This window comes from Nuphar pumila, chromosome 17, assembly GCF_984573655.1.
Source record: "Nuphar pumila chromosome 17, dmNupPumi1.hap1.1, whole genome shotgun sequence".
Lineage (NCBI taxonomy): Eukaryota > Viridiplantae > Streptophyta > Magnoliopsida > Nymphaeales > Nymphaeaceae > Nuphar > Nuphar pumila.
This window is the reverse complement of record NC_143265.1, coordinates 9128955-9153031: the sequence shown is the minus strand read 5'-3', so window position 1 is coordinate 9153031 and position 24077 is coordinate 9128955. Positions and strand designations below refer to the sequence as shown.

The window sequence follows — 24077 nt, the reverse complement described above, 5'->3', positions numbered from 1 at the left end:
ATCTCAAAAAGTTAAAGTATTTCTTAGGTGTTGATGTAGATAGAACCCAAGACGGTGGCCTTATCCTTGTGAAGAAACAAGAGCCTTCAAGCACGAACAAAATATCCACTAAAAACCAAACGCAAAAGAGGCCACTATGGGCACACTCAAAAAAACCACAAAGAGCACACACAAGCAAGGCTCAAATATGAAAACTATTATTTTATTGATCCACACAAGTATGCCAAAAAGCATACATCCAAAAAGGGGTTTCACCCATATTTATACAAGCCAAGAGGGAGACCTCTTAGCCGTTGGATCTAGTCCAACAGCTAGAAATCTAGTCATTGGACAAGCTCCAACGGCTAGTCAACTATGTGTTGACCAAAAAATAAAAAACTAAACAGAAAATTAAACAAATGAAAAATTACAAGATATTTTATACACAATATATATACATATTTATATATGTATACATATATATATAACAATGTTAGCGAAAGCAAGCCTCAAGGTGCAACAAGCATGCTTGGCGCACTTAAAAAGTGTAAAGCTCCCGAGGCATGCGCCTCTGGGGCTATGAGGCGTGCCTCGGTCTGTGGCATGCATCTCAGTCAATTGGGGGTCAAAGTCCCCCATTTGACCCTAAATATGAGGGGGGGCGATACTCAGGTCTCTCTCTCGTTGGTTCTAGTTTTTTTTTTGTCATTCTTTTTTTATGTTAATAATTCTTTTCTTTTTGTTTCTGCCAACACAAGTGATCATGCATATTTTACTCATATTTTTATACATTCTTATGCATGATCTTGTGCATATTTAATGTTTAAATGCTCATGTTTAGTTTTTTTAAGTGTGTTTTCTAGTAGGAAAGCTCTGGTTCGAATTTTGTGAAAAACGGAGTTAAGATGAGCTTTCCAGAGCAGTTTGAAGGTACTTGGATCAAATCCTGAGGTAAGTACCAGTCAAAATCCAAATTTTGAGATTTGATCCATTTTAAGAGGGCCTAGAATACCTAAACACCCCAAGTGAGGCGTCAACCACTCTTTAGAATTAGTGTAAGTTCTAACATTGTTTTAAAAAATAGTTATTGAGTTGAAGTGTTTTGTAAATTTTGAAAAAACAAGCCTTTCTTTAATAATTTTACAAAACTATCCATCTAACCCTAGAATAGCCTATTTAAGCTTCATTGGGACGTGTGAGAGAGCGTCTTTAACTCCTTGGAATTGCTGCCCCCTCCTTCCTCTTTTCCCTTTCTTACCCAAGGTGCCGCCATGCCCTACCTTGATTGTTGCGCCATCAGAGCCTCCTCTCCAGCCTAAATGCTGTCATGATGCTGGTTGAACCCTTCTTTCTTCCTAACCGGTATCTTCTTTTCTCTCGCACACTTCTCCCATATCCGTTGATCGGCAAAGAAGGCGATGCGCGATCGAGGGAATGGTGAACCTTGTGGATTTCGACTCAAAAGGAAGGCAGCCACATACGTGAACAGGTATAGACCGCTCTCTTTTTCCCCAAGCTCCTGGGAGGTGCCGAAAGGTACGCTCTTTCCTACCTCTTCTTTAGTTTAGGTGCATATAGATTAGGGATTCTGTTTTTCTTCTTTGTTGCATATTGCATTGCATACATTTAGTTGAGGGTCACGGGTTTGCATCTGTTTTTGCATTTATTTTAGCATTACAATTAGTTTTTATTTTTGTTAAAACTTGTTTTTGAAAACCGGCAGCTAGGGCAGCCAGTCGGCCGAACCCAACCTGCCGGCCAGGCCTAGTCAGCCACAAACAATCGGCCAGACCTGGTTTTGTGTTAATTTTTGGTTAGGTTTAGTGGTCGATCAGTAGCTTTACTAATTTTTATATTAGGTTAGCAGGTTAGTTAGTGGTCAGCATGCTAGGTTAACGGTTTTGCAAAAGATCCAACCAAGTTTGATGATAAAAACCTGGTTTTGAGCAATTTTCATAAAACCATGTTCTACATGTTCAAAATTGGTTTTTGGCAAAATCATGTTTTAGTCTTTTCCTAGTTAAAGTTGTTTCTTTCCTTAGATTTAGTTGCGGCCACTTGTCATAATTAGGTTTATTTCAATTATTTGCTTTATTGGGACTAACTGTAGCTAGATTAGATAGTCTAGTTTTTCTTATTTATTTTTGTGTTTGTTTCGTGTTTTATAGGTGATGTCGTGAGCTTAATTGAGTTTAGGTGGAGGGTGGGCTGAGGTTGACATATGGAGGCACATCCCTACACACGAGGACAACAGGAGTTAGTTCGCGAGCAGATGAAGACTTGTTATTTTTTTAGTAGTGCATTAGGCCAATTATTTATTTTGGGTTGTATTCATTTTTTTTTTGCTCGAACATTTGTAATAGCTGAATTGCGCAATTATTTATTTTCAAGTCAATAAAGATGTGTTTTGTTTGGAGTACAATGTTTTGACCCATTTCCTTATATTCGACCCGAACTTCACCACCAGTGTGAGCCGGTATTTATAATTTGGTGTATGGTTTACAAAGATGATTTTCATTGAAAAATATCATTTAAAAATACTTTTAAGAAAAATTGCATCAACAAGGAGTGTTCTTATTATTTATACTCTCTTCTATTTGGATAAGATTGCAGCTTTTTGTCCCTACATGCACATTTATATAAAGCTATGTCACATAGGTGTGGGTGTGGGTGCGGCGATGCGGCATTTTAAAAAAACTTGGGTGCGGGGGTACGGGAGGGTATATATATATATATATATATATATATATATATATATATATATATATATATATATATATATATATATGTATATATAAAACTTATCCATAAAAAAAAGCTCTGAATAAAAAAATATGTTTTTCACCAAAAACAATAAAAAATTTAGAAGTATTGCTTAATCAAATTTTTAATTGAGTATTGCTTAATCAGATTTGGATTTATATACATTTAATACAAAAGTCCATTCCAATGCACTTTTCACTTTTTTTATTAATGCATTTAATACAAAGTTTGACCTGCTCGGTTCTCCCCATTTAATACAAAAGTTCATTTAATATAGAATCTGACCTACTCGGTTCTCTCCATTTAATATAGAAATTCATTCCAATGCAGTTTTCACTTTTTTTATTAATGCATTTATGACAGGACTCTATAAAAAGTATAAAAGAATGTAATGGCTCAACTTTTTATGACAAAACCTTTTAAAAACAGTAAAAGAATGTATGTGGCTCAAAGCATTTAATGCACAACTTTTCAAACTTTCAAAGCTTTGTATGAAAAAACTTTAAATAATTTAATTTCTTTAGTGTAACTATTTTGGACAAAAATAACCCTGGGTGCGGGTGAATCGCAACCAGGGTCACATTGACAGCATCGAGTGCGGCAGTAGCGTTGTGTCGCATCGACGTGGGTGTGGCAGCCCCTATGCCGAGTCCCTGTGACATAGATATGAAGGCAGTAATTCATGAAGAGGACTTTCCTAATTATAAGCAACATATTAGTAACAATGTCTCGTGTTAAAGTGATTTTTATATTTATACCCTAGTCAGCAACAACATTAAAATTTGAAAAAGAATACAAATAATAATAAAGAAAAGTAATACATTTTAGAATTAACTTGGATCAGGTTTCTTTTGACTGAGTTAGGAGAAAAAGTGACAAGGTCGATATTGTTTTGTGATAATCAAAGCACAATCAGAATATCAGTAAATCTCATTCAGCATGGTAGGATGAAGCATATAGAGATCGACCAATATTTCATCAGGTAGAAAATTGAAGATGGAGAACTGGAAGCAAGATTTGTGGCAGATAGAATATTTATTTACAAAGGGCCTAATAGTGCAGAGATTTTGGTATCTGAAGAACAAGTTATTCATGGTAAAGACCACGTACAACTTGAGGAAGGCTATTGAGATGTGATTGGGACGTCACTTGGGTCTAGACTCTAGATTAATTCATATCTAATATGATTCAAACACGGGTCCACTACTATTACATTTTCACATGTATTGCTGTATTTTTATTAAAATTTTGTGTTCTTTTATTGCCTCTGTTAGTTATGCAGATCATGTATTATGCATGGGGTTGTTGCAATTTATCACCATTGGTTAATATATAATAGAAAGAACATCATAGATTTCCACATTGAGAAACGTGATTCTAAAGGCCAGCCCTATTTCTCTATTCTCTTCTTTTCTTGTGCAAAACCTCTGTTGAATCAGCATATACCTAAAATTATTAGAAATTATTATCTGATATAAATGTTATGGTTGAAATGTAAAATAGCCCAACAGTATTTAAACATAAAACCAATCATGAGTGGAAAATTTAATGTCAGAAGATACAACATAAAAAACAATAGGTCTAACACAAAAGGGGGGAGAAAAAAACATCAAGAACAAATGGATTTACAGGTGATAAAAACATGCTCCACTACAAGGATGAATCACTACACTCAACTCATGTTCCATTACTTTTGCAAATATACATGCATTCAAGATTCATAAGGCTCATGTTCCATTACTTGTGCAAATATGCATGCATTCAAGATTCAAAAGGAAAAGGCACATACCTGAGTCCCGCCTATGCAGAACAAAACAATAAGCAGCCAAATAAACCAGGAAGACATAAAAAAGAATAATGCCATCAAAAAAACAGATGCCATTATTATGAAAATGACAGCTCCCTTTACATTGATATCAAGAACCTCCTCAGAGTCATTTGCTAAGGAATTATTGCTTTCCTGGAAAAAAAAAGTCCAAGCATACTTAGCATATGAGATTAAAGAAAATAAAAGACTTGTACAAACAAAGAGCAAATGACACAAAACTTGCACACTTCATAGGATAAACAGAGAACATAGCATTGAATGGCATTCACTTGGTATCACAAACACACAAATGAGATGGGATAAACTGATCAATTCTTACTGTCTCGTATACCTAGATTACCTCGATAGCTCAAAATGGGAACTTTTGGCGTAAAAAATACTAATTGCTAGAGCAAAAAGCTGGAGTGAGTAGCAATGCACAAAACTTGAATTGAGTGCTTAAAATATGCCTTAATGCATGGAAAATTTAGGGAGAATAAGGAGCGAGTAAGAAGCCATAATGGAAGTGAGTAGGAAGTAACAATAGAAAAAAAGATAATACCAGTATTTTTACTCAAATGGATGTTTAAGTCTTTTGCCCAAAGTACCCATCATATATAGGTTTTACAATTAGAAAAGTTAAAAAGAAAAAAGTTTCTTCTGAAGTACACTTTTTTGAGTCATGCTGGAGGAAGCAAGCTTCCCCATAATGTTTCAGAAACGTGAAAGATGTGGCATGGTTTTGTGCTTTCATAGTGAATTTTCAAAGTCTTTAGAAGCTTTGGGCAACCAAGGCACACACAAAAATCAATCACAAATTCAATAACTTGGGGGAGTCAAGCAATTCCATTTGAGAGCTTCAAAATTAAGCTAAGTCCAATCAACTTTACAATGAGCAAGTATGATTTAGTTTGAGTATAATTTATATCCATTCGACTAGATTTAACCCAATGGTTTAATTTTAAAATACAACCCCTCATAAATTATTGTCTATTAATTTAATAATTTAAGAGTTGCTTCATAATTATCGTTTATAAAGTACCACTGAAAATTAAATATGCACTATTGGATTGAATCTAATCCAAAGGTTTAGATGATGTCATATGCTCCACGACACGTAAAGTTGATAACTCTGGTTTGACCACTTTTGTGGTTTATTTGGCCCATTAGTGGCCTCTTGTGTATGTGTGTGCTTCCGTGCTTACTCTTGGAGATTTCATCTCTCTTGTTTTGCACTTCATTATAAGCTTCTTATGGGGTCCCATGGCGGACCATTGCTTTATTCCCTATTGTGGGGTTGTGTTTTATCCATTTTTAGATCTTGTGAAAGCATTATGCATTCTTATAATTCGTTTTCACTCTCTCTTTGACATGATATATGATTTTGAAATATTGGTTTTCTAAATTTTTTCATGCTAAAGTAATTATCCTATCATATGCTTTAAATTACTATGCATAAGTTATATTTTTGCACCATTGTTTTGTGGGTGAGTCATCCGATATGGTTTTAATTAAATCATCTTGTTAGGAATGTTTCATTTAAGTAAAGTGCAAAGATATTTTTTACTTGTTTTTTTGTTGTTATTCCAGAGGATCTTGGAGATGGGATAAAAAGAAAAACCTTGGATAGATCGGGAAATGTGTTCACCATTAAAAGACAATTGGAGGAAGGCATTTGCAAATTTCAATGACATCCTTGCCGAAGCCTTTTGAAGTCTTGCGACATTTTTTCAATCTTTTTGTTTCCCCCACACAAAGTTTGAGGGGGGGTGTTAAAATGTACTCATCAATTATTGTAATTAAATATATTTTATATATATAAAAGATGATACATATACATATATGGTATATATGTATATGTATCTTCCTAAATATATATATATATATAATATATAATATATTTTTCTATATTAGTCGTAGGGGTAGTTTAGTCATTTTACCTATTTTTAAGCATATTCCATTTTGTAATATGATTGTATTTTCTCTTTTATTTTTATTTTTATTTTTATTTTTATTTTTTTATTTCTAAATTTATTTTTGTGGTTTGCGCCACATTGGAGGACTCCCCAAAGAGTCGTTGGGGAGCCCCCAACGGTCACAAATGTGACTGTTGGGGGCTCCCAACAACTCCTTTGGGAGCCCCCTATGTGGCTCCTCAAAGGCTTATAAATAGGGGCCTTCCCCCCTTGTATTTTTCACTTCTTGGAGGAGCTTTTGCTCCATGGTAATGGGTGTTACACCCTTCTTCTCTTCAATAATATTAACTTATGCCTTATAGGCATTTTTGCCCCTTTCGTGGGTTTATGTGTTAACACATTATGTGCTTGTGTTTTCCCTTTTAGTGGGTATATCCGCACTTCATGTGCATGCGTATTGGTTCATTATTGAACCTAATGTATTCAAAGTCGTTTCCTTACAGAACCACTTGGCATCTCTTTTAGAAATGTGACTTGCATATCCATCTCTTCCACAAGGCTTGACCCAAATGGCCCTTCTATGGATGGCAGATTAAAGGCATTAAACATATCATTTTGGCTCCTTGGAGAGAACCATGGGAAAAAAGTGGAAACAGATTGAAGATGGAGGGTCTTCTTAGTTTGGTGGTCAATTTGGTGAGAGAGAAACCAAAGAGTTTTTTATGGTGTGAAGGAAGATTTAAGAATTATCATGAAAGGAATCAAACCCAGGTCTTCCCCTTTTGCAAGATCAGTTCACCTAGATCAGGATCTTGGATGGACCCGTTTCTTTTTATTCTTTTTGTTCTACTTTCTTCATTTGTCCTTTGGTGACTCTCATTGCCTTTTCTAATGGAAGGCTATTCTTTACGCAAAAAAAATAAAAGATTCCCTTGCTTAGATTTGATCCAACTATATGTTGAAGCATAAAAGAAACATGGAAAGAGTATACAACAAAAATTAATATATTTTTATAGAACCGAAAGAGAAATGTTAATTCAAAGCATACCTTCCTTGTAAATCGATTATAACTTTCATTAGATTGATCACATGCAATGAATTCAGACCACACAGAAGCACAAATGACGGTCCCAACAGCCATCAGCCATAAGAAAACCACTGAGAAGTCGACCACTGGCCGAATTGGAGAATACAGTAAAATTTCCACTGCAGTAACAATCATAAGATCCACGTCAAATTGCAGGAAATACAAACATGCCAAATACTTAAGATAGGTGTAACAGAACAACAAACAAAAGCATGTTTCTGTAAGTTTCCAATACAAGAACAAATTTATATGCAATCAAGTTGAAAGTGGCTTGAAGAAAGGAAAACTCAAAAGAGATCCGCTGAAAGTGAGATGTCAGCATAAGCAATTAGAAAACATATAGGATAAAGAATTATGAAGAGGGTGGGCGTCAGGCTGGCCCAGCTACTGTAAACCCAATAAGGTCCAACCAATCATGGAATTGGGAGACTCGAAATCAACAAAACACATTACAATAAGTTGCTCGGCTAGGTTCATGCATGGCTGTTTTATAGTCTACTCACAAATATGGACACATTATTCACAGGGGAAACCTGCTAGGCAAGAAAGGCAAGCCAAGGTTGGGCCAAAACCCAAGAATAAGCTTGAATTATGTATCCAAAAAGACCGACCTTACAATTATTTGGTGCACTTGATAAAGGTTTGGTCCATTGAGAATAGCTTGAACCCAAGTTGACAAACTGTCAAAGAAGATTCTATCACGGAATAAGCGAAAAAACAAAAAGCAAGAACCACAAAGGGCTTACAATAACACAAACACAACATGCACATGCACAAGTCCACCATGGGATAATACAAACAGACACTAAGGGCAATACCATGCATTAAAGCACAAAAGCAAAAATAAAATAACATTTTATTCATAATATACTAACAAAGTGAGGTAGAATACTTATACATAAAAGTAGTTTCAAATAGAGTTGTTGGATTGTTCTAACAGCTCTATTGACTAGTCCAAAAAGAATTCAATAGCTCTATTCGGTCTTTGATCAAATAGTCCCTATAAAAACAGTAAAAGACAAAAAGAACAAAATAAAGTAAAAGAACTAAAGTACCCCTAATGGGCACAACCTATTACAATGCTGGAAAATGACAAAAATACCCCTATAAGGTATTACCTATTACATCATTATAAATAAAATATATATACATATATATATGAATATATATGTATATATGTACAATATGAAACAGATATATATATATAAAGATACAACTTAACACTCCCCCCAAACTTACGGTGTGATATATTGAAAGTTTGAAAATACAAAAAAAAAAAATCAATGGGGAGGATCCAAGTCTTCAAGTGTCTTCATTGAGAGTCTCCATTTACGCAACAAAGAATTTTGCAAATATAAGTCTTTGAATTTCTTTATCGGTTATCATTCACATACACCTTCATTGGCTATCTCCATTTTCATGATATGATGTATCAAAGATATTTATTTTTCAATCCATCGCATCTTTAAGAACCTACAGAGAGAACAAAAAACAATTTTCAACTATACAGAAAAAAGATATCCTAACCAAATAGTTGTATAGTTTAAAAAAAAAAATAGTATGTATATTTTGAACAAGAATAACACTCAAGTAAAACAAAGTGATAATTTTAAGATTTTAGAAACATTAGTAACAATTCAAGCAACATAAGAAGAGCATACCTCAAATATAAAATTTATAAAAATAATTTTAGATAAGCATAAGCCCATAATCAACATATTTTTCAAGAAAACATAAATATTGATCACATGAGAATTTAATCATTTAAAAAATATTTAAATTATCAAGAAGAGATAAAACAATCATGTATTAATAATATCCCAAATTTTTATAAAAACACTGCAAATAGAACAAATCATCAATTTATACTAAAAACAACATACATATAAAGTATAACACCTCAAAAAAGAACCCTCAAGAAAAAATGAGTTAATTAAATTTATGCATACAACAATGTGGACAAGATAATCAATTAGAAACACACACACACACACACACACACACACATATATATATATATATATATATATATATATATATATATATATATATATATATATATATATATATATATATATTTAATACACATAATAATGAATGAGAGCAATCCCATCAACCACAAGCCATTAAAATTCACTCATATATCCTATAATGAGTTTAAGTACAGAGGACCAAATAGCAATTTTAAAACCTATATATATATATATATTCAATGAAATGCATGAAATTTTATCTATAAGCAAAAACAAATAGTAAAAATTTTATAGAAAGATTTTAAAAAATCTCGCATGACAAAAGGAATGATATATGCAAATCAACACCATTTTGCGAAAGATATGAAGAGATTTTAAAATCCCACAAATACCAAGAAATGATATTTTGCAAATATCAACAATAGTTCGACCACCACAAGCAATCACTTCACTAGACCTCCAAACCGCAAAAATCAAGTGTATCAGCGACTAGAACAAAAGGATAGACATAATGTCACTAAAAGGCCAAAGACACACACGAAGGTGTGTATAAATATCTTTTATCTACGTATAATAACACTCAAAACAAGTGTATCAACGACTAGAACAAGAGCATAATCACAATGTCAACGATGGGCGAAAATCACACACGAAGATGTGAATAAACATCTATTGCCTACATATAATGACATTCAAAAATCAAGTGTGTAAAACCCGATTTTTCAAAAAAAAAATCAACCTGGGTTGGATCCGGATCCAGACCCGAGTCTCCCCCCCCCCCACCCTGTGCTTATAAATAAGCACGCAGAGGGTTTTCCTTTTACGCAAAAAGGGAACCCCTCACCTCCCCCGCTCTCTTCTCTCTCCCCAACAGTCTCCCGCTGCCCCCTTCTCTCTCCCTTTTTCTGACCACCCGACACCGACGACACCCCAGTCGGCCTCCTCTCAGGTGAGCCCCCCTCTTTCTTCGCTTCTCCCCATCTCTCTCCCTCCTTGTTCTCTCTCTCTCTCTCTCTCTCTCTCTCTCTGCTCGACTTGATGGGGAGGGGCGACGTCCCCATCCCCGCTCCTTGTTCTCCCTCTGCTTCCTTGCGCAGGGAGGGGCGCAGCCACCTCCCCTGCGCTCTGGTTGCAGGGGAGGGGCGTTGTTTCCCCTCCCCACTCCCTGTTTTCTCTAAGGTCGAGGAAGGGGGTGCAGCCTCCTCCCCCTACACTGTGAGTCGGGGGAGGGGCGATGTTCCCCTCCCTGCTCCCGGCTCTCTAAGCACGGGGGACGGGTGCAGCCCCCTCCCTCTGCGCTCTTTTGTCAAGGGAGGGGCGTAGCCCCCCCCCCCTCTCTCTTCTCTCGGGTGGGCTGGTAGCCGAGCCCACCCCACCCCCTTTGTTTTCGGGCTGAGCCCACCCCCTGCCTCCTCCCTTTTCGACCTGAGGGCAAGGGCGTAGCCCCTACCCCTCCCTCATTTCTGTCAGACCAGCGAGCAGGGGTTGCGCCCCTACCCCCACCCTCTCCTTATGACTAGCCAACAGGCGGGGGCGTGCCCCTTGCCCCTTCCTCTTTCTCTATAAAGTCGACGGGCAGGGGCGCAGTCCCTGACCCCCTCCCTCTCTCTGTCAGTATGTCGGGCAGGGGCGCGAGCCTGCCCCCCCTTCTTTTCAGGTTCGGCCCCTCGTAAGTGTTTATGATAAAGAAGCTTATTTGTGTCATTTACGCAGTACTTCGAGCCTTTCAGTGCACCCCATCAGTACAACGGATTCTGCATGTGCCCCGAGGCAAGGGCCTTTGATCACCTACACCCGAAGACGTTAGCAACTCAGACAATCTCCGAGGTAGGGGAAAGTTGCGCAAAGGACAATGAAAGAACTAAATTAAGCATATAACATTTAAACTGCAATAAATATATATATATATATGTTTTTAACTTAAAGACGCAATTTTGCGATCCTTGTCCTTTCTTTTATGTCATTTACTTTGTCATCACGCTTTAGTGCACAGGCTACTGCTTATGCATTTAATTCAAGGACGTAGTTTTGTGATCCTTATCATCTTTTCTTAATGTCATTTACTTTGTCGTCGGACTTTAGAGCACAGGCTACTACTTATGCATTTAATTCAAGAACGTAATTTTGAGATTCTTGTCATCTTTCCTTTATGTCATTTACTTTGCCGCCGCGCTTTACTGCACAGGCTACTGCTTACGCATTTAATTCAAGGACACAATTTTGTGATCCTTGTCCTCTTTCCTTGATGTTATTTACTTTGTCGTCACATTTTAATGCACAAGCTACTGCTTACGCATTTATTTAGTCGAGGTACGGTTTCGTACCTAGTGCACTGCTTACGCACTTATTTAGCTCAATATGTGGTTTCACACATCGAGTCTTGCTTATACTTTGTCACCGCATTGTAATGTGCACAGGCTTGCATTATAATATATATTATTCTTACATAAATGCAACCTCGTAAGACACACAAGAGCGTATCCTATCCCACGTGTTCCCTACTCGCTCTTTTTCAAAAGACATGAGTTTGTGCATGGATGCTAGAGTTTTAAAGAAAAGAGATTCCTTGCGAGAATCCAGTCTTTCAAATGTGTAGCTTTGCAAAGCAAAGTCTGCATGCTTATAGATTGCAAAATTGCAACTAAGCTTCCCCAAGCCGACGCATTTGGGAGAAATGTTTTACAAACTTCAGTTTGAGATTTCTATATGACTCAGATAACCCCGGTTGGGGGCATGAGCATATAGTTTGACGGGGTTTCGGCTGAAAAACCCATACCCCTTTTATCGTAAGTAGTATCGCGAGACATGGGCAACATGTTGATACTACGATAACTGGATGAGAGATTCGTGGCAATCTCTTATCGTATAAATTACACAATGTTATAAAAATATTTGGAAAGACCAAATCATGTAAAACTAAACTAAATTATTGCAAGGCTTCTTTTACGAAACATTAAGTTGAGGTTTCTATTGAGAAACCAATACCCCTCTCATTTTAGTTGTACTTTTAGACAGGCATGGCATGTTAGTACTACGATGATTGGATGAGAAGTTTGTGGTAACCTCGAAGCATACAAATGGCACATTGTTGAAATCATATAATGGTGATGATCGCCTTCATAGGCAAGATGCTCGAGCTGGTTTGAAAGACCAGAGCATGTAGAATGGGTCGTCAGTTAAATAAAACTTGATGCACCCATTCGCCTCTTGTTTCCGTAAGGGAGAGGATGGATTGGTATAAAAACTCTGAAGGACATGTTGTTAACAATCACCCCTCGAGCAAATTACTCGGTGTCCCAGTCATCGGAGTTAGGGGACAGGACTACTAGAGATTATCCTAGGTGGTAGATCTCATAGACTTTTGCAGAAGTTGGATGCATCTGTTGCCACGTATGCCTTTGGAGAATCCTCTCTAGATCACTGATCGTCCCCTTAGGAGCGGTCTTAACTAGCTACTCGAAATATCGAAAATACATGACATAATAAACCTTCGAATCAGTCTCAGTTGTTTCTACGTTTTGCGTATGTGTGTACCCTTAGGACAGCTAATATCGAAACAAAATTATCTTTCTCACATCATTGATTGAATTGCGTATCATGTATGGATTAAATGCATAAGTTAGAGTTGTTCTATATTGTCTTTCTTGCGCACCTACCAGTTTTTCATAAAATTGACCCATCTTATGGGTACAGGTGATAATTAGGTTTATGAGACAAGCGATGGCGCAATTGCAAGATGGATTTAAGATCCCACTATTTCTGATGGCATTTCGCGTCCTGGATACATCTTTCAGGTTTTGAATTTTGTATAAGGGTTTCCTTGAGAAATCCTATTTTGTATAAATTTGATATTATCTTTTAATGCATATGGTTTCTAAATGTTGTTACAAAGATAAAAAATCTTTTTGTGAAATGGAGGTTTTACGCTAATGCACCTAAGGTTGTCAACTTGTCTTTTTTCTCAAAAATTGTTTCCGCTGATTTCACTAAAAACAAAAACTCTGAAAACAAAGAATTTTTTAGTCTCGGTCAAGTCATTCTAAAAGTTTACAATTTCGAAATTTTGGGGCGTTACAAAGTGTATCAACAATTAGCTCAAAAGTATAATCACAATGCCAACAATGGGCTAAAAACACATATAAGGCATACATAAACATCTCTTGTCTACATATAATGACACTTAGACGTAAGTAATGCAAAATAAGAGAGCATGTAATGAAAACAAACTAATGTGATCAAGAAGAATAAGATTATAAATTTTAACAATCTTTTGAAACAAAATGGTTTCAAAATAGATAGTCATCATGGATAAACATAATTATACACATCCATAATAACAATGGCCAAATAAACAAATGAGTGATACAACACACCCACAGAACCAGAGATCAAACAAATGTCACTTATAGCCAAACTATAAGCCGGCAATCTAAAGTGACAAAAAATCAAGGTGCACACAACTCACCCCAACAAACAACACTGTTTATACAACAACAAGGTCAAAAATAAATGAAGCATCATATAAAAATCTATGATGGACAAAACAAATGCCATAAGGAGGCAAATACACACTCACGAAAATCAGTTTCCAAATAAGTGAGTTCATATATAAGAACCAATTTGAAAAAATAAAGTTTCAAATCAAATTTAATAAAAATAGATAAAAACTTTAGAATGGGTATAATGTAATCATAAGAACAACAAGATATCAAATGCTGCAATTATATGCATGGTCAATATAAGCAAGTCTACTACGAGACGATAATGGCATACAACATTAAATACGGCCAAAAACATATATATAGAGATTTTTAAAAAACCAAAAGTATGCACAAATACAACTTATCATGGATACTTACAAAAAGATCAAAATTCATGTATATGCAATAATCTAATAACTTTAAAGCCATAAAAACCTATGAAGGAACACATAAGATATGCATAAGAACACCATGATTTCACATAATATACTAGCATACCCAAAATATATTTTGACTTATCATGCTTATGCAAGAGATTTTTAAGATAAAATTCTAATATCAATTTAATTTGAGACCATAAAACAATACCCAAAATGCCTAATTTTTTAACCCAAAATATCAAAAAACAATTTTGAAGTGGCACAATTAATGGCACATAAAACATGCATAGGCATATGTCCACAACACATAAATATGAAGATGATATGCCGATAGAGCAATCTCATGAGAGCATACAAAACATCCATAGCATGACTAAGGAACTTAAAATCATGATGACTCAAGATATAAAACATATAAGAATTTAAAATTTCTGAATGAGCACATCTCAATGAAAGCACCAAATAGAATTCAAAGAACATGCTTGACACGTGAACAAAGTCATCGATAATCATAATGGTGTCCAAGAAACCCAATATATATAATATGTACATGAGATCATAAAATTATATATTTTTTATATTAAAATAATAATAACATGGGCAACTTACCATAAGGAGCTCAAGAGTAGACTACTTACGGGATAATGTCAAAAGAAACAAACACAAGAGCCATTAAAACATATTTCATTAAAAGACATTTCACAAAACTCTAATTCCAATTGATTCAAAAACATGTTTTACATACCCAAGAAATAACTGCAATATTTTAAACAAATTTTGAAAAGAAAAGAAAAGAAAGGAAATATATATTATAAATACTTTTTTTAAAATTAAACAAGAGATACATACCAAAATACGAGAGCCTTGAGTCCAAGCCATATATCAATCAAAAAAAAATCGAAACACAAACTCGAATAAGACACCAAGATCAAGAATCTCTCGCTCTGATACTATGTCACAAAATATAAAAAAAACAAAAGCAAGAACCACAAAGGGCTTACAATAACACAAACACAACGTGCACATGCACAAGTTCACCATAGGATAATACAAGGTGTCAACATAAGCAATACAAATAGCCACTAAGGGCAATACCATGCATTAAAGCACAAAAGTAAGAATAAAATAAATAACATTTTATTCATAATATACTCACAAAGTGAGGTAGAATGCTTTAGAAGAACATTGGAGAACAAGAAGGGGGTTCACCGTTCACCCTTATTTATACACGAGATAGTTTCAAATAGAGTTGTTGGACTTTTCCAACAGCTATAAATATAGTTGTTGGATTGTTCCAAAAGCTATATTGACTAGTCAACTCTATGTTGACTAGTCCAAAAAGGACCCAACAACTCTATTTGGTCTTTGACCAAATAGTTCCTATAAAAATAGAAAAAGACAAAAAGAACAAAATAAAGTAAAAGAACTAAAGTATTCCTAATAGGCACAACCTATTACAATGTTATGAAATAACGAAAATACTCCTAGAGGGTATTACCTATATATCATTATAAATAAAATATATATACATATATATATGAATATATATGTATATATGTACAATATGAAACAAATATATATATATATATATAATGTACAACTTAACAAATTCATGCCTTAAAAGTGATTCAACCTTAAGCAGATTTTCGGCTAGTTGCTTGATAACCGAACAAACTACCCAACCATGTACTCACCTCTAGTTGGAAAGAAAGGTAGGCTTAAAATACATAGGACTCGGAATTTTAGATCCTCCTACAAAAGGAACAAGATGGATATAAAATAAAATCCAATATATAACTGCTACCAAATCTTGCTATAGAGGCTACGCCTTGTTAAAGAAACGACAGACTAGACCAACTTTTTTAATAAAAGAAAATAAAAATGTAACAAATAGCAAAGCTCTAGTAGTTTTCAATATATGCATATTCTTTCTTTCAGTGCTCCATTCAGCTCAGGAGTATAAGAGCATGACTGTTTATGATATATTTCTTTTTCCCGCAAGAAACTCTCAAACATGTGACTAATATATTCACCTCAAGAACCAGTACGAGGAGTCTTAATCTTGGTAGCAAATGAGTTTCCAACCATAAAATAAAATTTCTTGAAAATCTCAAAGAGTTCATGAAATATATCCAAGTATATCTTGTACAATCAATAAAGGTGACAAAGTATGCAAAACTACCCTTTGACAAAACTAGTGAGGGATCCACACATCTGAGTGTATAAGATCAAAGGGACTACAGTCTCTCTATGATGATGTAACCGACTATGGGGTTTGGTTCACGAACGCACTAAGAGCGCACGATACGGATGCAGAAGCAACTAGGTCTCAAACCAGATATGACTTTGAAACAGTTGTCAGATTTAAATATGCAAGTAAAAATCAGATTTTGTAACCCTCAGAAAATTAACTATATTCAGTCCCAAAACAGCAAAGAATATATATATATATATATATAATTTTGCATTCAATTAACAATTTTGCATTCAGTGCTAAAATGACAATCAGACATTATTAAATCCGAGATTTATGCACAAAGCATATCAGATCCAACGATTTCTGATATAAACAGGGTCAGCCATGTAAACAACGCATATAACTAACATGAATGGACATCAGGAAATTTTTAGCAATTAAATACACTAAACTGCTAACAATGGGCAGATTTCGCTCTTGTAAATCGAGCACACAAATGATGTTAAAAGACTTTCCCACACCGTTTAACAGCAAACTTTCCAATGCTGATTTACTCACAATCAATGACAAATTCTACCTTCAAACGTGCAAACCAACAAACTCAAATCAGTTTAAGAATGAACCCTTTCACGCACAAAAGAATACTGATTTAAATTAAACTCAATTTGTCAACTAAATTCAGTTTTGACCAGATTTCAAACAGCACGCCAAGAATGGGATTCAGTTCACTATTGGTTCTTGCAAACAATATATTTTAATCAAGCTAACATTCAGTTTACATACACAGCGTGTATATGTATAATTTATATATATATATATATCACAAACCAAATATTACTAATTTAAGCCCACAGAAAATCAATTTAACTTCAACAACACGTAAACAGATTTTTTTTAACCACCACTATATCGGATTTTTAAAACGCCCAAAAAAAATCAGAATTCTTAGGGAACGTTTAAACCAGAATTTTATGAGACATAAATCAGTTTCTAGAAAATACTCAGCAGATTCTAGAACTCAGTCTAAAGATTGATACAGCTCATGCCCAAATAGCTCAACACGCACCCAAATGGTTCAGCTCGCCAGTTGATGCCAAGAACGATGCAATCAGCAACCAAAGTGGATGCACGGCAGCTCCACTTGTTGATGTACAGTAGCTGGTTCGAGTTGGAGTTCCAGCAGCTCCAAAACGTCCATCACAGCAGTTGATTTGACGTCAAATGCAGAGATGTTGAAGATGAAGGTCGTCTGTCACTTTCTTCACTCAGACTTCCTCACAACCTTCAAACTCACTCCCACAAGTTCAAACCTCACTCTCAAGGTGTTCTCATTTTTCACTTCACAAAACTTTCTCAAAAAAGTATACAAAAACTCCCTAAAGGTATTTTGGAATGGCTTATAAAGGTAGAAGAAGACCCTCCTTTCTCTCATTGGCTCTCATGAGAGGCCACTTTCCTTGAAAGCCAATGAGAAGCAAGTCAACTTTTTTGTCTTATTCTCCTCCTTTCTAGGCCAATGGTCCCTTTTAGCCATTGGAAAGCTAGTGAGGTGGTCACTCTTGGATTGGACACTCTAAGAGGTCACCTCCATTTGAGCCAATGAAAAAGCTAGTAAAGTGGCCACTCTTGGATTGGATACTCCAAGAGGTCACCTCCGTTTAGGCCAATGAGAAAAATTCACTTATGAGATAGATTGGATACTCTAAACCCACAATTAAAATGGATCAAGGTCAAAATCCATTGCTAAAAAAAATTTAAAATCTACCAAATTTATCCCTACACCCTCTAGTACCCAAAATGGATCCTAAAGAGTACTAGAACTATCCGAATCCGTAGAACCAATACCTATTAAAAAATAAAAGATTTTATTTTTGTAGTTCCAAAAATTATCAAACTTAGAACGACGCAAGCTAACGAGGTTTCCGAGATATTAGCGACAAAAAAAATCTTAGAATTACAACAAATGTGAAACGACAAGCCCGAATGGGTCGTTTTCGATTTGGTTATATGTGGGTATGCTTTCTCGGAGCGAATCTTTCATGGTAGATTGTTCGGATCATCCTCCTGCTCCTTGCATGCGTCTGGATTGATCCAAATGCATTGCATCACTCTATCTCTAAACCCAAATTGCAAGACATGGCTCTTCGCCAACCTACTATTGGAACGTGATGATTCTAGATCCAGATCTGGTCAAATATTTGTATTTTCCTTTCGCTGTGTGTTGAACCGTATTACCCTTTTTCACTCCCTTGTATGTTTTCACTCCCTTTTTCATCTCATTAACAAAATGCCATCATCTTCATTAAATAATATATCTCTTGTTGAAAAACTTTTTAAACAAATTCTAAATTATTCTAGGTTAAGCGTCTTTGGATGCAAATATTTTGTCTTTTCTAACAAAAATGACAAACTCTCCCCTCATGCTATTCCATGTTCTTTTTTAGGCTATGCAAACCAGAGTTACCGAAAACGCGCATGTACTAGGGGAAGCACGCTTCCCCGAGACGCGCTTCGGAAGCGTGAAACGCGACGCTTCCGAAACGCATGGGGAAGCACATGAAAAATATAGGAAGTGTGTCCCCCTTTAAAGGGGTACGCGTCCCCCTTTAAAGGGAAGTGCGTCCCCCGTTAAAGGGGTATGCGTACTCCTTTAAAGGGGGACGCATTTTTTAAAATGTCAAGTTTGCCCTTTTTTAAAAAAATTAACACGTGAAAAACAAAAAAATTAAAGAAAATTATTTTTGAATAAGGGAAAATGGACATTTTCAAAAAAATCATAAAGATAAAAAAAGAAACTTAGGGTTTTTGTTTTTTTCATCCGACTCTCTCTCTCTCTCTCGTTTTCGGCCACCGGCGACCTCCTCCTCCATTGACATCCGACGATCGACGACCTCCTCTTCCATTGACGTTCGACGATCGGCGACCTCCTCCGCTATTCACGTTCGACGACCGGCGACCTCCGCCACCGACGATGTCTCTGTTCAGGTACGCTCTCTTTTCTCGATTCTCTCTCCTCTGACATTTCTCGTCCCTCCGTTGTTGCTGTTTGATTTGCTACCGAGTCTCGATCGAACTCGATGCGTGTTTGGTTGGAAATGAATGGAAAGAAACTGATGGGTTTGATTGGGTTTCAGCCGGCACGTTGGCGATGTTGTCACTATGCGTTAGATATGTGAATTTTTAAGATGTCTTGGTGACATCGATCGATTCTTATCAGCGAAGCAGGATTTCTGCGTCGATCGTTCACAGGGAGTCACTTTGCTCGCTGCGACACCTGGTTAATAGCAAAGTCACAAATCACGTTATTGGTATTTTCTTGACGGTGAACAAAAATATTGCAATAAATTGAAGAAATTTGTTTTGTTTTGTTTTGTTTTGTTTTGTTTTGTTTTGTTTTGTTTTGTTTTTGCTTTTTTTTTTGGGGGGGGGGGATCTATGTACATTTAAAACTTGAAAATGTATGAGAAAACATAATAAAAACATTAAAATATAAAAATGTAGATATCATGTTAATGATATTGCAACAAAAACCATGATATGTTCAAAATGTCTTGTTTTTTTTTTTTTGTGTGTGTGTGTGGGGGGGGGGGGGGGGGAGGGGGAGGGGGGTTGTATTTGTTTATGGAGATCTTGCGCTAAAATAGCGTGGCTTAAAAAATCCCGAGATATTTTTGTGAGTATGGTTAATAGATATGAAGTGCATTGGGGATTTGGGGGTTTACTAGTTAATTGGGTGACCCCACACTATTGTGTGTACTCGGTTGAGCTAAGATTGGGCTTGCTTAGGTGCAGTGTTTTTTCCACTCTTCATTATCTTGTTGGGTCTGCAGTGTCACTTGCAATCTTGTTTTAATCAATTAACCAGAAGAAATGTCTAACTAGGGAATAATGTAGCCTAGGGAATTTAGATCATGTTGGTTGTATTCATAATTTTCTTCTAAGTGGTCCCACGCTTCCCCGCTTACTAAATTTTTTAAAGTGCCTCACTTCTCGCTCCCGCTTCCCGTATCGCTTCCCACTCCCGCTTCCTCGACTGGTAACTCTAATGCAAACCATCAAAAAGGTTATAGATGTTCTGATCTTAAAACTAAAAAGTTATATGTGTCAAGAAATGTAACTTTCTTAGAAAAAAAAGTTTTTTTGAAGATAAGAATTCTAAAGAAATAGACGAGTACTCTTTTTTATTGGACTTAATTTCAAAAATTGATGAAGGCAATATTGATAAAAACCAAGATCAAAATGACATAATAAGTACCGAATCATTTCATGATAGTCAACACCATATTCAATACTCCATACGGGGCAACTTAGAACAACAACCTTGTGCTCTAGAAAAATATTCTAAAGAACATGATCAAATACCAACAAGATGATCATCTAAGGTATCAAGAGTCCCTAAAAATTTTGTGTCCTATGAGTCTTTTTCACCAAAATATCAAGCTTACATTGCCTTAATATACTCATACATAGAGCTTTCTAATTATGCTATAACAAAAGAGCGGTCAGAATGGGTCAAAGCAATGACAGCAGAATTAAATGCCTTAGAAAAGGCGAATACTTGGACTATTCAAGATATTCCGCCAGGCAAAAAACCTATAAGTTGTTGATGGGTGTACAAAGTTAAAACCAAGAGTGACGGCACTCTGAGAGGTTTGAAGTATGATTAGTTGACAAAGGCTATTCCCAATAGTATAGAATAGACTATGAAGAAACTTTTGCACCAGTCGCTAGAATCACTACAGTTAGAACCTATGCCAGATGGGTGCGGATGCGACACGGGTGTGGCGCAATTTTAAAAATTTTGGACACGGGGACTCGGCTATATATATATATATATATCCAGTGTGTGCATATATGTGGATATTGTCCTCTAAAGTTTGGCACCAGCATGAGTGTTTTTACAAACTTTGCAAATTGTACTTTTGCCCTTGCAGAAAAGAGGGTCTGGGGCTCCCCAGGCGTGGGCTTTTTTTGGGGCTTATGTTTGAGACTCATGCTATATATATATATATATATATATATATATATATATATATATATATATATATATATATATATATATATATATATATATATATATATATATATATATATATATATATATGTTTTTTTTTAATATATATAAAAAGATCATTTTTTGTTTTTTGCCCTAAAAATGAACATTTTTGGACTCAGTCAACGTTGACCAAGTCCAAAACAAAGACGGACTCGGCCTCAACTCGTTGACCGAGTCTGACTCGGCGTTGACCGAGTCTGACTCGGCGTTGACCGAGTCTGGGCCGTGTCCGTATCCGCACCCGTGTCGGGGCATGTCAACTCGGGTGTGGTGCCTCCCTAGCCGAGTCCGTGTGACATAGGTTAGGACCTTAATAGTTTTTGCCTCTGTAAAGAAATGGCATATATATCAAATGGATGTCAAGAATGCATTTCTCAATGAAAGTCTAGCCGAAAAAGTGTATATGGAACCACCACCTGGCATTAGTATTCCTAAAGAAAAAACTCTTCGTTTACATCAGGCTTTGTATAGCCTTAAGCAAGCCCCAAAGGCTTGGTATGATAAATTTAGTCAAGTTATGCTTAATTTTGGTTTTCAATGTTATCTTACTGACACAGTTTTGTTTGTTAAGAACTCTAATGCAGGTATCATTATTCTTCTCCTCTATGTGACGACATGATCATCAATGAAAGTGATAAACAGGGAGTTGACAACATTAAAAAAATTCTCAAAACAAACTTTGAAATGAGTGATTTGGGTTTTTTAAAATTCTTTCTTGATAGAGAAGTTGCTTATTCTTCTAGAGGCTATTTGGTAACCCAATCTAAATTTGCTCTTGATATTGTTGACAAGTCAGGAATCTCAGATAAAAAAACAAGTCGACACTCCTGAAGTTGTAATATCAAAATGAAGACTGATGATGGAGAACCACTTGAGAACCCAACATCTTACAGACAACTTGTTGGGGCATTATCCTATATCTCTATTACAAGACCTGACATTGCACATGTCGTTCACAAAGCAAGTCAATTTCAGCATGCGCCTACCATTGTTCATATGAGAGTTGTTTTACGTATTATTAGATATATTAAAACCTCCATTTTTAGAGGACTTTTTTTGTCTGTTTTTTTCTCCTTAGATTTAATTGCTTAAACTGATGCAGACTAGAGAGGTGATTCTAATACTCGACAGTCAACAATTGGTTTCTATGTATTTTAAGGTGAATCATTGATCTCTTGGAGGTGCAAGAAGCAACAAAAAGTCTTTCTTTCATCCACTGAAGTTGAATACAAAGTCATGGCCACAACCACTATGGAAGTAGTCTGGCTAAGGCGCTTACTTCATGATATGGGTGTTCAGAGTACAGGAGCATCACGACTATGCTGCGATAACAAGTTTTATCTACATTGTCAGCAATCGGACATTCCACGAACGAACCAAGTACATAGAGATGGATTGTCACTATTTACGAGAGAAATTTTTACACTGCACCATTGATCTTCCATATGTTCCTTCAGAATATCAATTGGCAGACTTCTTTACCAAACCTCTCGCGGCTCCTCGATTTCACTTTCTCTTGGACAAACTTTCGGTTATCCAACCGCAAGTTTGAGGGAAAGTGTTAAATAATATGTAATCTCCTAGGTAATCTCCTAGACTAACTAGGAATTAGTCTTTCTTTTATTTTAGTTAGTATAGTTTAGTAACGGTAACTTTTCTACTTTTTATTTTTTATTTTTGACACTTGTAAACCTTTTTGACTAAGTCAACTTTTGACTAAAGTCAAAAAGGTAGAGAGAAGTTGGACTCCCAACAGCTCTATTTAGAGTAGTTGGGAGCCCAACGACTCCCTCCCCTTAGCTCTTATTTCATGTATAAATATGGGGCAAGTTCCCCTTACAATGTATTATTGAAGTCTGGGTTTTTTCCAACCATTTAATATAATTTTTCTTCCTTATTGCATACCCTTTTTCGTGTATTGGAGTTGAACCTTTGTGGTTCTTTTTGTGTAATCTTTTTAAGACTATTTGTAGTCATATTTGGTGGTGATACGTCCACCCTTATTTTCTTCAACATTGGACATGAGTTCTTCGGTATGCCTATATCCTCTATAATAGTGGCACTAATAAAACTCATATCTCCTTTGCCACCTCCAAATCTACCACTTCCTCTACCTCCTCACTGTCGAGCTGAAGCAACAACTATTGTCTCATCAGAAGACTGAATGCTGAGAGACTTAATTTTAGTCTCCTCAGCTAACAACTCTGCAAATGTTGGAACTAAAGTAGAGAGGAAAGGGCAGTGAAAGATACTGTTGTGAACACTATCGAACTCAAGACAAAGTGCCATAAAAAAATCAACGAGTTGTTGATCTATCGCCTCACTATCATGATTCTTACACTATATGCATTCATTACGCTTGGTGCACTTAGTGTTGGGCATCATTGGGGCTAAATCATTGAATAACTACCGAAATCTCACAAAGAATGTCTAAATGG

The 24077-nt window shown here is 35.9% G+C and overlaps 1 protein-coding gene across 3 annotated transcripts in view; it reads right to left on the bottom strand.

Annotated features, from left to right (window-relative positions):
- Positions 1-24077, bottom strand: part of LOC149811576 (signal peptide peptidase-like 2) — a 96592-nt gene that overhangs the window by 51833 nt on the left and 20682 nt on the right. For all 3 annotated transcript variants that reach the window (XR_016428511.1, XR_016428512.1, XM_089993113.1), the window contains exons 5-6: positions 7514-7671; positions 4532-4702 (exon numbers count right to left, since the gene is read on the bottom strand). Coding sequence is in view for 1 of the 3 variants with exons in the window: in XM_089993113.1 (XP_089849239.1) it covers positions 4532-4702; positions 7514-7671 (329 nt within the window). In the remaining 2 variants the exon portion in view is untranslated. The remainder of the gene's footprint in view (positions 1-4531; positions 4703-7513; positions 7672-24077) is intronic.